The sequence below is a fragment of the Pleurodeles waltl genome, chromosome 2_1, assembly GCF_031143425.1.
Source record: "Pleurodeles waltl isolate 20211129_DDA chromosome 2_1, aPleWal1.hap1.20221129, whole genome shotgun sequence".
NCBI classification, from domain to species: domain Eukaryota; kingdom Metazoa; phylum Chordata; class Amphibia; order Caudata; family Salamandridae; genus Pleurodeles; species Pleurodeles waltl.
Window position 1 is genome coordinate 905,342,274 of NC_090438.1, and position 16,413 is coordinate 905,358,686.

A 16,413-nucleotide genomic window follows, 5' to 3' on the forward strand; every position below is an offset into this window, starting at 1 on the left:
GGCGTCCACTTTTTCTTCTTTTCATCCTATTGGGTGGTTTGGGGAAAATCCAGTGTTTTACTCCTGCATTCCTGGTCGTTAGGGGGTACTGTGTTACTTACCTCTGTGGTTTTCTAGTACTCCCAGCTCCCCTCTATACATTTTACATACCTAGATGGGGGTACCTTGTTTGCATTCGATTTTTAATTTTTGTAAGTTTTTTTTAGTACATGATTTGTGCTCCCCGTAGGGTCACTATTGGTTATAGTTATTTGCCCTGTTTTCTAACATTTCTATGCCTATTTCTGAGTACTTGTGTATATATTTAGTGTATTACTTACCTCCTAAGGGTGGGTTACATGTCTAGTATTTTGTAGTGATTTGTTCCAAAAATAAAATCCCTTTATTTATGTGCAACACAGTGTTTTCTTTCGTGTGTGTAGGTGCTGTGTGACTGCAGTGGTATTGCATGGGCTGTGCATGTCTCCTAGATAAGCCTTGGCTGCTCAGTCACAGCTACCTCTAGAGAGCCTGGCTTCTAGACACTGCCTACACTTCACTAAGAGCGGATACCTGGACCTGGTAAAGGTGTAAGTACCATAGGGACCCACCACACACCAGGCCAGTTTCCTACACTGCTGAACTGCAATTGGATCAGCAGTAGACTCCCTCTCCTTCCCCCCCACCCACAGTTATTCGTGTTGACTGATGCATAGCTTCTGGATTGGGAAGGCCCTCAGAATAGGTAGAGGTTAGAGACATCAGGTCTCAGACAAAGCCCCAGCACCACATCTAGCTCTTGGAGTTACATACCATCATCTTGGCGTTGAAAGCCTTCCTGCCATCTGTCAAAGGGAGGCTAGTGCAGGTGCTTACGAACTACATCACCGCCATGTGATGCTGTAACGCCAAGGGTGGTGTGTCATGGACCCTGTGTCAGGAGGGTCTACGCCTCTGAAAGTGGGTGGTATACTACCTGGCTGAATCTCTAACCTCCAGGCCAGACGAACTGCACCTTTGCGCGTAGTGGATCACAAATGGCAATTATATCTCAGGATGACGCAAGGTATCTTCTGTGAATTGGGGAGAACCTTGGCTCAATCCTATCAACATTGTTGAGGACATGCAATGTCAACACATTTGTGTACTGGAGGTTCCCAGACAGCTCTCTCTCAGAGAAGCGTTGCATTTAGAGTTCAATTTAAGACTTGATAGTCCTTTACCGCCACACTTCTCCTGTCCAGAGTTCTAAAGAAGGTCAGGAGTAATGGGCCCAAGTCATCCTAATGGCACTAGATTGGGCCAGGAGAGCGTGCTTGGAACTCCTGGATATAAGCATCTGTCCTACGATGAGGCTGCAGCTTCTAGAGGATCTTCTATCACAACAGCAGGGCAGGGTCTTGCACCTGGGCCTGTGCAAGGTTCACCTCTGTGCTTGGAGAGTGAGTGGCAGCAATTGACCGCATTCAGTGTCTCTCCTGAGGTTGTTGATGTTATTTTAGCAACGTGGCGTCCTTCTGAAAAATGGTATACGACTGTTGTTGTGGCAAATTTGTGGCTTGGTGCGAGACTCAGCAGATTGACCCACTTCAAATGCTCTAAAATAAAAAATAAAAATCTTTTTAGTGGCCATTTCAACAAGTATCCCATCATATATCATTATCACACCATGGAGAGCAGTGGTACATTTTACTTATTAATCAGCCCACATCTAGCTCAATACACCCAATAAGCAAAAAATGAAAATACCCTCTCCAACCCAACCTTGGACTAGGCAGCTGGCCTCAGTCTTTCTTCAACTGTATATGTGACCAAGAACTCTCCCATAATCTGATTCCGGCACAAGCATAGTAGACCACTACGCTGAAATGATGACCAGCCCACTCAAGGTTCCTTGCAGATTGGCCCGTCACCCCCTCCTCCTTCTTGCCCAAGGACCTCAAGAACGCCCCCCCCCCCCCCACTCTCCCACTTCCCATACATCCACCACAGTTTGCAACAATCCTCCCCTGCCCGTTATGGGTTCCATGTATGACTCCTGCAGTTTGTACACCTTTGCTGTTTAGTCAGAAGAGATGTTTTTCAGCTCCCTCCCCAATACAAATGTCAGAGGCCATGGGTCCATGCCACCTGCAGGATATGGTCTCTGGAAATTGAGGAGCCTCTCTACTATGGATATGGGGAGGCCCCCAGTGGTTAGGGCGGTCTCCTTTCTTCACTGTTAAGAGTTTAGTGGGTCCCCCCTCCAACATCACTGAGCCCACTCAGTGTTCCATATACAGCTCACGCGACGGACCCTCTGCATGCTCCAGAACTCCCACAATCTGGACATTATTGCGGCAAAAGTGCCCCTCCAAGTCATACAGCTCTGCCACCATGGCTGCATTTCTGCTTCCCGTGTCTTAAGGTGCCATCAGTCGCAGCAGTGGCCAGCATCATCTGCGCGAGGATCTGCTCTGCGGTGCCCACCCCCTCAGCCAATTTTGAGTGGTCCACCTGCAGCAGCCCCACCGCCTGAGACACCGATTCTATTTTATGCCCCAAGGTGGACTTGATATCCTGAAACGCCACTAGGATTTCCACAGTATGGGCCTCCAAATCCAAGTCTACGACCCCCCCCCCCGTCGAGAGACCACCCGAACTCCACAATAGGCCTGCAGGATTCCATTGTGGCACGTGCTTCTCCCCCTTGGTGCGGCCCATATTTTATGCGGTCCCTCAACACTCCAGCCTCCAATCTTCAAAGTCCTTCACCGGATGAACCCCAAATAGCCGCTCTTTACACCCCACAGAAGACTTGGGGCCTGCTCTGCCCCTACTCCTCCCATATTGCCCCAATCCCTCTTCTGCTACCACTGGCCTTGATCTGGGGCCGCCCCACAGCAGCCAACCCCACACCACCCTCCCTCCTCCAAAGACCCTGCAACACCCCACCAAGCCGCAGCCAGTTCCCCAACTGAAACCTCAAGGGGAACGCGACAAAGGGCGGACATCAGCACTCTGCCACACTCCTCACTGACCAGTGGGGCACTAACGTAGGGTCTTGGGCCTATGGGCCATCAACGCCTTCCTCTGTCCGGGGCTCATTCATTGCCACTCCCTGTGGCCCACAGCAGTCATGGCATGCCCCTTCAGGGCCTGCTCCAGGCATCCAGGTCCACTGCACATCAAGGGGCATCCGATTTACGGGGGTGCACTTTCTTGCCTCCACTGGGGCCCCCACTCTACGAACCGACATCTCCTTGCCAATGTAAACACATTGCAGCTTCTCATCTGCAAGACGGTTTTCCCCTTTTGCCATAACAACATGTAGATGAACCGCAGGCCATCTCTGTTAATCTGACATGTTTCACTTTTTTCCCAAATAAGTTGGCATTCAGGACATGAGCCTCCTTTCTTCCAAAAATGGTGACGTCTTTTCACAGTGGGGAAAAAAGTGCAGAGATGCTGAGGAAGTTCCTTTTCATATCTGGCACCCAAACTCTGGAAGGGACTCCCACTAGACATCAGACTAGACAAATTAGCTTCAGAAAACTGTTAAAAACATTCCTATTCTAACTTAAGGCATGCAGGCATTCCAGATTGTGGAGGTTCATTACCAGCGCTGGGAGGCCTGTTTGGTAGCCATGCACTCTATAAATTCTGAAAAATGGAATAGAACATCACTCTCCTGGCATTCTTCGCTCCGCCTCATCCCTCTTAGGAGAAGATATGGCTCCCTGGGTTAGATCTGAAAGTAGCTCTCAGCTTTTACATCGTACCAAAACTTTATCAAGCAGACAATCAGCTCTTTGTTGTATTTGTCTAGTGCTCTGTGTCACAATCTGCTACATGTTGGCCAAGTAGCAGCCCACAGAAGACTTAGAGGCTCATTCCACCAGAGGCAAGGCTGCTTCCACTGCTTTGGTTCACAGAGTGCCTGTTGTTGATTTTTTCCAGGCTGCAACAGAGGCATCAATTCATACATCAATAAAGCACTTATGCAAGGTCAACGAAGTCCATCGAGAAGGGCATTGTGCCCATTTGGACTTGCAAGACCATCTGGGTTGAGCCAATTAACAGATTCGCCACCTGGGGTATAATGTTCTGCTTCTTATTCAAAAGTTGAGGAATCTGCATTTAGAAATATCCATTAGAAGAATAAGTTACTTACCTTTGGTAAAACTTTTTCTGGTCACTACTGTAACTTTAGATTCCTCACCAACTTTCCCATCCTGCTAGTTCTGTGACCTGGACTCTTTTTTCCGTCTTATAAGGTCCCACTTCTAGAGATAAGCAAACTGGTTGTAGTCAATCTACAGATGGGCTCTGCGTCTTGGGATGCAAGCAGCCTAGCGAGCAACTGGTGTCAGCGCATATGTGTGGTTCATATATGCCACTCCGCACCTCACTTTCGCAGCAGTACTATGTTGGCACCAAACACAGAGCCACACAACACAACCTACTGGTGTGCAGGGGTGCTCCTACAGTTTTGTACAATTTATTCTGACATCTCGGGAATATTCACAAGTTGAGAAATCAGCTGTATCCAGCACAATGAGTGTTACCAAAAGTAAGTCATTTGTTAAGCATTACGTTTACATAAGTCATGAATGTTTGTGTTGGAGAAGGGTCATATCTGTTTGGATCAAATTAAATCACCAAGTCACCAGCTTAGGTGGGAAAGTGACAGAATGAGGACTTGTCTTTATATTTATATTTTTCTTTTACAAGTTAGCAAGCTTATCTCAATGACTCAATCGTATAAGCTGTGAGAATAAAATATCAGTTTATTTTTGAATTTGTAAACACATGATCTGATAATCATTGTTTTTTTTAAGGACTGCTAACTAAATATACTTTACCTGTATTTAATACTTATTGACCCCACCCTGTACCAAAAAGTGCTTCTTCATGTACTCCTATCCATGTGGCACGAAGAAAATGTTTGTACTGTGACATCTCCACTGCTGTGAATAATGGTTTGCTTTTTCCTTTGGATTTTTATAGGCCAGAAACTCTTCAGTTGTCACGTTTGTACAAATTCATTTTCTACAAAAGGGAGCCTCAAGGTTCATATGCGGCTTCACACAGGAGCCAAGCCTTTTAAGTGTCCACATTGTGATCTACGATTCCGTACATCAGGGCGGCGGAAAGCACATATACAGTGCCACTATAAACCAGATGGCAAGAAACTCCGAAGGCCTTTTCCTCGCAGAAGCATGTCACTGATTCCACGACGAGCCATAGTCACGTCTACTAATACAGAGGCTCTGCAGCCAGCAAATCTCCTAAATACTTCCCCAAATGATACCAGTGTTTTTATTGCCAACAGTTCCGTGCATACAAATCAGTTTGAGTCAGCCCTGCTCCATCAAGGACTCACGAGCCAAGCTATCCTTCCTGCTACTGTATCAGGTACAAAAATACCAGTCAATACATCCATGTTTTTTTATTATGGCATTGTACATCAAGATGTCTATTGCATAAAAAGTAGATGGTTAAATGTGTTTCCCTTTTAAAGTCGAATCCAGTTAGACCTGAAGATGTTAGTATTGAATTTGTATACTCTGGCATGCAAATGGACTTGGCATCACCAAAGTATTTAGGTTAATTACATGTGATATTGTGACTACTATCTAGATCCATTTGCTAACCTGTGTTTACAGGGTGGGCATTCTACCATTTATATAACTTTTCAGCGCAAGACTGATTCTGTACTATTGCTGTAGTTCAAAGATTCTATTGTAGACTGCAGTCATGTTGTTTGTGACTTGGGGTACGTACCAGGTAGTGCAAGAATATGTCACATGCTCTTATTGACTATTAGAAGTGTTACCCAAGTCTTTCAGAAGTTATTGTCTAGGTTTATGTGGTAACTATGGTATGTGGCTCATGCACTGTTCAGTGGGGATGCATTGCATTAACTGGAGTTATTGACTGGTGCTGCAGGGTACTGGTAGCCATTGTTGGCTTATCAGAACTGTTAAGTTCTTTATAGATAGGTATTGTTATTGTGTGTTGATGGTATGATTGAATGCTGTTATGTGTTTAAGTACTATATCAGTATAGTGTTAGGTGGGAAACAGCCTTTACAATGCTGCCTTTACCATAGATTGCCTTTACAACCAAATGGTAAGTACATATCAGGTAAGAGTGTGTGAGATAGATATAGATATATATATGTATGTTCGGTGGCATGTGTAGCTGCAGATACACATGCTGTACATTATCCTGCTATCTAGTGTTGGGCTCGGAGTGTTACAAGTTGTTTTTCTTCGAAGAAGTCTTTTCGAGTCACAGGACCGAGTGACTCCTCCCTTTCGACTCCATTGCGCATGGGCATCGACTCCATCTTAGATTGTTTTCTTTCCGCCATCGGGTTCGGACGTGTTCCTCTTCGCTCAGTTATTCGAATCGGAAAAAGACTAAAAATCCTTGAAAAGCGTTGGTATTGTTTGTGATCGGGAAACATCTTGCATCGACACATCAACACTGATGAGACAGTTTCGGTGGCCCTTCGGGGCTTCCACGCCCAGCCGAGGCCTGGTCGGCCCGACCATAGACGTCATCGAAGCCTAATGGACCGGACCCCTTTCCGTTTCTGCCCGAAGTGCTACGCTAAATATCCCTATACATACCAGCATCGGGTCTGTAATCTGAGTCTGTCACCGGAGCATGGGGAAGATACCTGCGAGGCCTGCAGGTCCTTTCGATCAAAGAAAACCTTGAGGGATCGGAGGGTGAGACGGATGCAGATGGCGTCCAAAAGCTCGGAACACCTCAACGTCGAAGAACAGGAGATGGCTATCTCCATCCAAAGATCGGAATCGGACGACTCCGACGGAGACTGACCACCTACAGCAGGCCAACATGTGAGTACGCCTGCCCGACCCAAGCCCACAGTCAACCTAAAAAGCATAAGGCCTCTGGGACGCCACTGCCTGAAGGCCATGGCTCGACCCATGAAAAATCAAGCAGTGACCAAGTTACACGTTCGGCACCGAAAAAGGCCAAAATCGTGCCAAAGTCTTCGGACTCGAGCCAAGAACCCGACATCGAAAAAACCTCGACACCGAGTTGTTGAGACGACAAAGCCACGAAAGAGCCTTTTGGAGCCGAGGCCTTCCATAAGCATGGGCATTTTGGTGTCGAGAAAACCAGCTTCGGAGCCGAAAAGATCCTTGTACACAGAGGAACATGGGCTCTCTAAGCAGCTCAAAGAGAAGCACAGATTTGAGGAGGAACTTCAACTGGAGGAGTTTGACCAAACACAGACATGGATACAGATCCATAAGGATACTGGAAAGATCTAAACTGCCCCTCCTCTCAAATTTAAAAGAAAACTGGCCTTCCAGGAACAATCAGAGACTGAACAGCCAAGAGCTAAAGTGGCCAGGGAAAAATCACCAACTTGCCATTTTTCACCAGAACTTTCTCCTCCACATTCACCACAAAGGACAGAGTCACCTACTGCCACTCCCACTGCACGGTCACCCACGTACACTGTGCAGTCTCAAGACAATGCAGACCCTTGGGACCTCTATGAACCCCCTGTGTCCTACCAAAGCCTGCCTATGCTCCCAGGCATGCTTAAACACGCCCAACAAGATTTTCAAAAGCCTGTGAAAGGCAGAGCCATGACACCGTGGGTGGAAAAGAAGTACAAGCCACCACCGTCGGACCCAGTGTTCATCATACAACAGTTGCCCCCGGACTCTGTAGTGGTTGGAGCTGCAAGAAAAAGAGCCAACTCACAGTCATCGGGAGATGCACCACCTCCAGATAAGGAGAGTCGTAAGTTCAACGCAGCAGGAAAGAGGGTAGCGTCACAGGCTGCATTCTAGTGGCGTATTGCAAATTCTCGAGCCCTCCTCGCATGTTATGACCGAGTTTATTGGGACGAGATGAGCGATATCATCCAACATCTCCCCAAGGAATATTAAAAACGGGCTCAGCAAGTGGTAGAGGAGGGACAGGCAATCTCGAACAATCAGATACGTTCGGCATTGGACTCCGCTGACACTGCCGCAAGAACAGTGAACGCGGCAGTCACTATTAAACAACACGCCTGGCTAACATTCTCAGGGTTCAAACCTGAGCTACAACAGGTAGTACTGAACATGCCATTTAATCAGCAACAACCATTTGGGCTACAAGTGGACACAGACATCGAGAAGATGAAGAAGGACACTGATACGGCCAAAGCCATGGGCGTGCTCTACTCGTCCCAATATAGAGTGACATTCAGGAAACCGCAATATAGGGGAGGTTTCAGACAACAGCCTTCAGAGGCATCCACCTCTCAGGCAAAACCCACTTAGCAATACCAATATCAGAGAGGTGGGTTTCGCGGGTCCTTCAGGGGACAATTCCAAAGGTCAAGGGGAAAATTTCAGCCCACTAAGCAGGCCACTAATAACAAAGTGACTTGCCCGTCACCCTCCCCCAACACACGTCACCTGTGGGAGGAAGACTAAGATTTTACCACAAACTTTGGTCACATATAACCACGGACACATGGGTCCTATCAATTATCCAACATGGTTACTGTATAGAGTTCACCCATTTTCTCCAGATATTCCTCCAAGAGCGCACAAACTGTTGGCGCAACATTTAGAAATGTTACAAACAGAGGTGCAGGCACTATTAACAAAACAAGCCATAGAACTAGTACCCCACTAACAAAAAGGAACAGGGATTTATTCCCTATATTTCCTTATTCCCAAAAAAGACAAAACACTAAGAACAATTTTAGATCTCAGGACAAGCTGTAGTTCCCTTACTAAAACAGGGAGAATACAGGTCAACACTGGATCTAAAGGATGCGTATTTTCATATACCCATCCATCCATCTCACAGAAAATACCTCGGGTTTGTCATACAGGGAAAACATTACCAATTCAAAGTATTACCCTTTGGGATAACAACAACACATGCACAAATTCCCAAATCTCGACAATTGGCTAATAAATTCCAACACTCAACAGTAGTGTCAAAATCACACACAGTATGTAATAGATACCCTACACACACTAGGGTTCTCTATAAATTACCAAAAATCACACTTGCAACCAGCCCAACTACAACAATACTTGGGAGCAACACTCACTACTCAAAGCGCGACTGCCACTCCAAGCCCACAAAGAGTACAGTCATTCCAAACCATGATACCAAAGATACAACCAAATCAGCACTACACAGTCAGATTTGTCATGAAACTCCTAGGCATGATGGCATCATGCATCGCGATTGTCCCAAACGCACAGCTACACATGCAGCCCTTACAGCAGTGCCTTGCAAAACAATGGACGCAAGCACAGGGTCAACTCCAAGATCTAGTGTTGATAGACTGCCAAACACACTATTCGCTTCAATGGTGGAACCCTGTGAATTTAAACAAAGGGCGGCCTTATCACACCTCAACAATCACAATATACAGGGACAATGGGACAGTCAACAGAAACGACTACACATAAATCACTTAGAACTGCTAGCAGTCTTCCTAGCACTAAAAGCATTTCAACCTCTTCTAGCTCACAAAAACATTCTCGTCAAAACAGGCAACATGACAACAATGTACTACCTAAACAAATGGAGGAACACACTCATCACAGTTATGCCTCCTAGCACATAAGGTTTGGTATTGGGCAATTCACAACAACATTCGCCTAATAGCGCAATATATTCCAGGCATTCACCATCAATTAGCGGACAATCTCAGTCGAGATCACCAGCAAACTCACGAGTGGGAAATACATCCCCAGATACTACAAGAATACTTTCAACAGTGGGGGACACCAGATATAGATCTGTTCGCCACAAAACGCAAAATGCGAAAACTTCGCGTCCAGGTACCCACACCCTCAGTCCAAGGGCAATGCTCTATGGATCAATTGGTCAGGGATATTTGCTTACGCTTTCCCCCTCTCCCAATCATTTCTTTTCTAGTCAACAAACTGAGTCAAAACAAACTCAAACTAATACTCATAGCACTAACATAGGCATGCCAACCGTGGTATACCACACTGTTGGACCTCTCGGTAGTACCTCACATCAAACTCCCAAACAGACCAGATCTGTTAACGCAACACAAACAACAGATCAGACACCCCAATCTAGCAACGCTCAACCTAGCAATCTGGCTCCTGAAGTCTTAGAGTTTGGCTATCTAAATCTTACAAATGAGTGTATGGAAGTCATTAAACAGGCAAAAAAACCTACCACCAGGCATTGCTATGCTAATAAATGGGAAAGGTTTGTTTTCTACTGCCAAGCAAACAAAATCACACCGTTAAATGCCTCCACACAAGACATTGTGGGTTATTTACTACACCTACAAAAAGCAAATCTCGGTTTTTCTTCCATCAAAATTCATCTCACTGCAATCTCTGCTTACTTGCAGATTAAACACACAAAATCACTATTTAGAATACCAGTTATTAAAGCCTTCTTGGAAGGACTAAAGCGGATCATACCGCCAAGAACACCACCAGTACCCTCGTGGAATCTTAGTATTGTACTTACACGACTCATGGGCCCACCCTTTGAACCCATGCATTCTTGTCAAATCCAGTTCTTAACTTGGAAAGTGGTATTTCTAGTGGCTACCACCTCACTACGAAGAGTTAACGAAATACAGGCTTTCACTATTGAGGAACCCTTTATACAAGAACACAAACATAAAGTGGTTCTACGCACAAATCCAAAATTTCTACCAAAGGTCATTTCACTGTTTCATTTAAACCAAACAGTGGAACTTCCAGTCTTCTTCCCACAGCCAGACTCAGTAGCAGAAAGAGCACTGCATACATTAGACATAAAAAGAGCTCTAATGTACTATATAGACAGAACAAAACCATTTCAGAAAACTAATCAATTGTTCGTTGCATTCCAAAAACCCCATGCTGGTAACACTATATCCAAACAAGGTATAGCCAGATGGATAGTTAAATGCATACAGACTTGTTACCTAAAAGCTCAAAAAGAACTACTCATTACACCAAAGGCACACTCCACTAGAAAGAAAGGGGCAACAATGGCCTTTCTAGGTAACATACCAGTGACAGAGATTTGTAAGGCAGCCACTTGGTCCACACCTCATACATTTACCAAGCACTACTGTGTAGATGTGTTAGCAACACAACAAGCCACAGTAGGACAGGCTGTACTAAGAACATTATTTCAAACAGCTTCAACTCGTACAGGCTGACCACCGCTTTTGGGAGGATTACTGCTTTGTAGTCTATGAACAGCATGTGTATCTGCAGCTACACATGCCATTGAACGGAAAATGTCACTTACCGAGTGTACATCTGTTCGTGGCATGTTCCACTGCAGATTCACATGTACCCTCCCACCTCCCCGGGAGCCTGTAGCCGTTTAAGTTGCAATCAGAAATTGTATATATGTAAATAAACATTCTTTTAGAGCAAACTATGTACATACATATCTATTCCATTGCATGGACATCTTTACTATTCTCATTCTACCACTCCTACCTCACCCCATGTGGGAAAACATTCTAAGATGGAGTCGATGCACATGCACAATGGAGCCGAATGGGAGGAGTCACTCGGTCCCGTGACTCGAAAAGACTTCTTCGAAGAAAAACAACTTGTAACACTCTGAGCCCAACACTAGATGGCAGGACCAGTGCACAGCATGTGAATCTGCAGCGGAACATGCCACGAACTGATGTACACTGGGTAAGTGACATTTTCCATATATATATGTACACTGAAAAAAATAAAGGTTACATGGAAGTTATAGTTAGGAAATAGATTTAAAAAAACAGAGAAATTAACTGAAAAAACAAAGGTTACAGGGACGTTATAGTTAGGTACTGCATTTACTTGCACAAAACCATAGAAATTCAGCAGTTATAGTTACCAGCTATAACGTACGCCCCCCCACAATGCACTGCTTATGGCCTTACATATTACATTACTCACGACATGGTCAATAACATCACTGATGACATCTCAAATTACATCACTGATGCCATTATCCAGTTTGTGTATATGTGTAAAGAATGTTTACGTGAGTTAAAGATACATACTAAGGTATTGCATAAGTTAGATTAGTACTAATCCAGAGCTACTGATCAATGAAAGTATTTGTAATGTATGCCATCTGAGTAGATGTGTGTGTCTCTGTAATTGTATGTGAGTGGTTGTATGAGTGGCTATACAGTTGGGTGACTGGCTGTTTCAGTAGCTGTTTTACTGAGTGAGTGGGTTTCTGTGTATCTGTATGGGTAAACAAATGGATATGTGAGTAGATCTAACTGTGAGTGAGTGGTTTTCTCAGTAGTTGTAGTAGTAAAGGAGTGACTGAGTTCTTCTATGGCTGAGTTTGTGGCTGTGTGATTACCTCCGAGTGAGTTAGAGGTTGTGAGAGTATCTGTATGGTTGAGTTAGTTGGTGTGTCAGTCGCTATATGTGTGAGTGAGTGTATCAGTGACTGTTTAGGAGAGTGAGTATATGTTTTAGTATCTATGAGACTAAGTGTGTGTTTGTGTGTGTGTGAGTAACTGTGTGGCTGAGTGACTTTTTTGTTGTTGTACAGGGGAGTGAGTGAGTGGGTGTACAAGTAGTTGTATAGGTGAGTGACTCATTGTCTTGGTGTCAGTAAGTCTGTATGACTGGGTGACTGTGTGGTTGTTTGGGTAAGTGGGTGTATGAGTGGGTGTATGGATGTGAGTGGCCCAGTCCAAGAATATGTGAAGATTGTAGTAGCTGTGTAGGTGGCTTTGTAGCTGTCTGAGTGGCTGATGAGTGCATAAGTCGGCGTGTGATTAATTGCATGGCAAAGTGAGTGGTTGTGTGACTGCCTATATGAGTAAATAAACGGATGTGTGAGTCCATTTGATAATGAGTGTTTTTGTGTGTAGTTGTACAGGTGTGTCAGTGGGTATGTGTGAGGGTGTAAGTGGAGGTAGAAGAGGTTTGTATGGGCCTGTGAGTGGTGTGCGAGTCTTTAGGTGGATGATGGCATCAGTGATGTCATTTGAGACATCATGAGTGTCACTGAGCATGTCATGAGTGATGCAATATACGTCTGGTCATGACCAGTGCATTGCAGGACATAAGTTATAATTAGGGATGATAACTATAACTGCTGAATTTCTATGGTTTTGTGGGAGGTAATTCACTACTTAATTATAACGTCCCTATAATCTCTGTTTTTTTCAGTAAATTTCTACGTTTTTAAAATTCTATTTCCTAACTCGGTGTGGACGCATGTGAAGAGCCACCATGAATATGCTTATTTGAGAGTGGTCAAGGAGAAAGCAATTACTGCAACTGGCATGGTCCATCAACATCTGGCCTTGGACAACCTCCCTCAGAGATTACAATTCCAGCAACCCGCAGTGAGCTAAAAGACATGGTTATTCACTGTGTCAAGTACCAAGAGCGTGTTGCAAGGAAAACTGATAACATCATATTAATGTTGGAAAATGTGAAGAATCATCATTGTTAATTTCTTTTCTTGTTAGTGTTCAAAAACACTAGTATTTTTCAGTATGCACCCATTTGCTTACAGTTTGCTCATTTTCAGTTTTTCCATTCAATCTAGTTCTCTTTTTTTATTTAAAAAGAAAAAGAAAAAGTTGGTTCTCAAAAAAATGAAAGAAAAAAAAGGTTCTTGTTAGAACCACCATATTTTACATAAAGAGCTCTCTGTCTCCTTATTATTGTGTGCCTGTGCATTTCACTGTGTCCACTTGTGAGTACATGTAGGCATTAGTGTACAACTCAGTGTGTGTCGGGGTCTATCAGTTTATGCATGAGTGTATTAGTGTATATCATGAGTGTGTGCTTGGGTGTGTTTGTCAATATTACTGTGTGTCTGGTTGTGTGAGTGTATATATAAGTGCGTGGCTTCTAGGAACACTGGGTTCAAGCCGTGTGGCGCCTGCCACTGTGCAATGTTGGTGACAGACCCCCACCAGGTATGGCTCTGGTGCCTAGACTGAGACCATGACTTGAAGTTGTGTGCTGCAAAAGCTTTGAGGGAGCGGTCCCTGAAACTCATGGTGGCCCAGCAGTCGACTTTGGCTGGCACGACTCCTCGGAGGTCCCGGTCGAGGAGGTCGCAGTTGCCCTCCCGGAGCCCTAAGTCCTCTTCATCTAATCTGAGGTCCTCTAGGCTGTGGATGCAGGAGTTAGTCGACGGTAGGACGAAGACTGTCAGGAATGTAGCCTTGGAGCAGGTGAAGAATTCCTGGAGGATGCAGTCAACGTTCCACACCGGATGGATGATTGTAGTCGGTTTGTGGCACAGAAAAGCCACCAACAAGCCTTGACAAAGGCAGAAGTCGAGGTGAAGCAAAAGTGGAGCTGCCGGGGAGCAGCAGAGTCCAGGAGGACTCAACCCATGGGGGAGTCCTAGGGACACCCTCAGCAAGGCAGAGAGTCCAAAGAAGAAGAGGCTGCCTCCACAGGAGACCTAAGGACGAGGAACAAGGAGTCGCAGAGAAGCCCATGCAGCACAACTGGAGAAGAGTCCCACGCCGCAGGAGAAGCACGCAGATGGCTGTGCGTCGCAGGAAGGAGGGCTGGGGCTACATGGAGCCTGAAGATCCCTTGGAGAGATGCAAACAAGCCTTGGTAGCTGCAAGAGACTCAGTGCACAGGGGTACTGTCCTGCGTGGTAAGGCAAGGGATTATCTCCACCAAAGTTGGACAGTTGGCAGAGAGGACCAAAAGGACTACTCTAGACTACCACCTGTGATGCAAGACCCACCCAGCTCAGGATGAGAGGAGATCAGCACAGCAGGTGGTTGTAGTTGGTGCCTGCAGATACAGGAGAGTGACTCCTTCACACCAAGGGAGATTCCTTCTTCCTTCTCATGCAGCCTGGAGACTTGCCGCCCACCGAGGATGCACAGACGGGGAAATGTTGCAGAAGCTTGAAGGAGCTGTGGATGCAGATTGTCGGTTCCTGGAGGGTCCAGTCGCAGTTCCAGTGGCTAGAAGTCGAAGTAAGGTTGTTGAGGAGTCCTGCTGGAGTCCAAGCCGAATCTGAGGACCCACCCAAGAGAGAGACTCTAAATGGCCCTAAAAGGGGTAGTGACCTATTTCCAGTACACGCACAAAATGGCATCCCCACAATCACAAAGTCCTGGAAAATGGAAATTGAGTTTGTGGGCGCACCTCTGCTAGTGCAGGGGTGCCCTCACACACAGATACTTGCACCCTGCCGTATGGGTGTCTCACAGTGACCTGGTGCAGTGACCCTTTCACGCAGGCTGCAATTACACCTCTTACTCTCCTTTTCCGTCTTGCGTTATCACACCTTGCTGACTCCATCTGATCAGTAATACCATCTTCGGTCAAAGAGCCACCACCATTTGTGTGGTGGCCCGTCGGACATTGCAGTGCCGGTCTGACGAGGAGTTAGCCCGATGATGATGCCTAGCGTCGGAATTGATGCTTGAGGGCACTCCTATGATATGACCCGCTCGTAAAAGCTCGTTTAGACAGACACTTTTGGAACAGTGTACCCTTTGTTATATATGCAATTACAGGTCTGCAGAAACACTTTGTATGGCCTCCCCATGGGTGGCATAATACATGCTGCAGCCCATGGGGATCCTCAGGTACCACAATGCCCTGGATACCATATACTAGGGACTTACATGGGGGTACCAGTATGCCAAATGTGGGTTGTCTGTAACAAAGTTACCAAGTTAGAAGGGAGAGAGCATAATCACTGAGGTCCTGGTTAGCAAGATGCCACTGAACACAGTCACACACTGACAACAGGCAGAAAATCGGGGTAACCATGTCAAGAAAGAGGGTACTTTCCTACAGCCATGCATTTCGTATTTGAGTGGACTGGAAATGCCGGAGCGCCTTCGGGCCCTGGGGGTTCTGTTCCCAAGGCTTTGGCCTCTGCACTGATGGGGTCTCTTGGATCCAATTATTTGATGTGGAAAGAAGCGGGGTCCGCACAGTCGACCTCCTCCGGCATCTCTCCCGAAGTCGACACTCCTGGTGCCCTTGGCACCCACCGATGTCGGAAGCCCCATTGTAATAACTGATGATACGGAACACCGTCGCACAATGCCAATGCCGACGGTGCCCACAGGTGCAGGATCATTGCCTGAGCATTTTTATGAACAGTCGGGCACTGGTGAGGAATGGAAGGGGTATCAGGACCCTCTAGAGCCCCAGTTAGAGCCTATGGACTGGTATAAGGAGCTAGGAGAGGCCAGTGGACTGGACACCTCTCCAGATAATAACATGCTCTCACCTGCTATTATGGCTACGGAGGAGGGTGCATCGTATACAATGGTGGTGCACAGAGCAGCTGAGGTCCTGAACCTTGAGCTTCCCTCAGTGCAAGTCAAGACAAAAATCTTGACGTAGGAGCTTCAGCCTGGGGCTTTGTCATCGGAAACAGTGTTGCCTTTTAATGAGGCCCTACCCGATGTCCTACTGGGGA

The 16,413-nt window shown here is 45.9% G+C and overlaps 1 protein-coding gene across 3 annotated transcripts in view; it reads left to right on the forward strand.

Annotated features, from left to right (window-relative positions):
* ZNF236 (zinc finger protein 236) overlaps nt 1–16,413 on the forward strand; it is a 1,086,161-nt gene that overhangs the window by 658,596 nt on the left and 411,152 nt on the right. For all 3 annotated transcript variants that reach the window (XM_069218833.1, XM_069218835.1, XM_069218834.1), the window contains one exon: nt 4,969–5,376. In XM_069218833.1, coding sequence (XP_069074934.1) covers nt 4,969–5,376 — 408 coding nt within the window. The remainder of the gene's footprint in view (nt 1–4,968; nt 5,377–16,413) is intronic.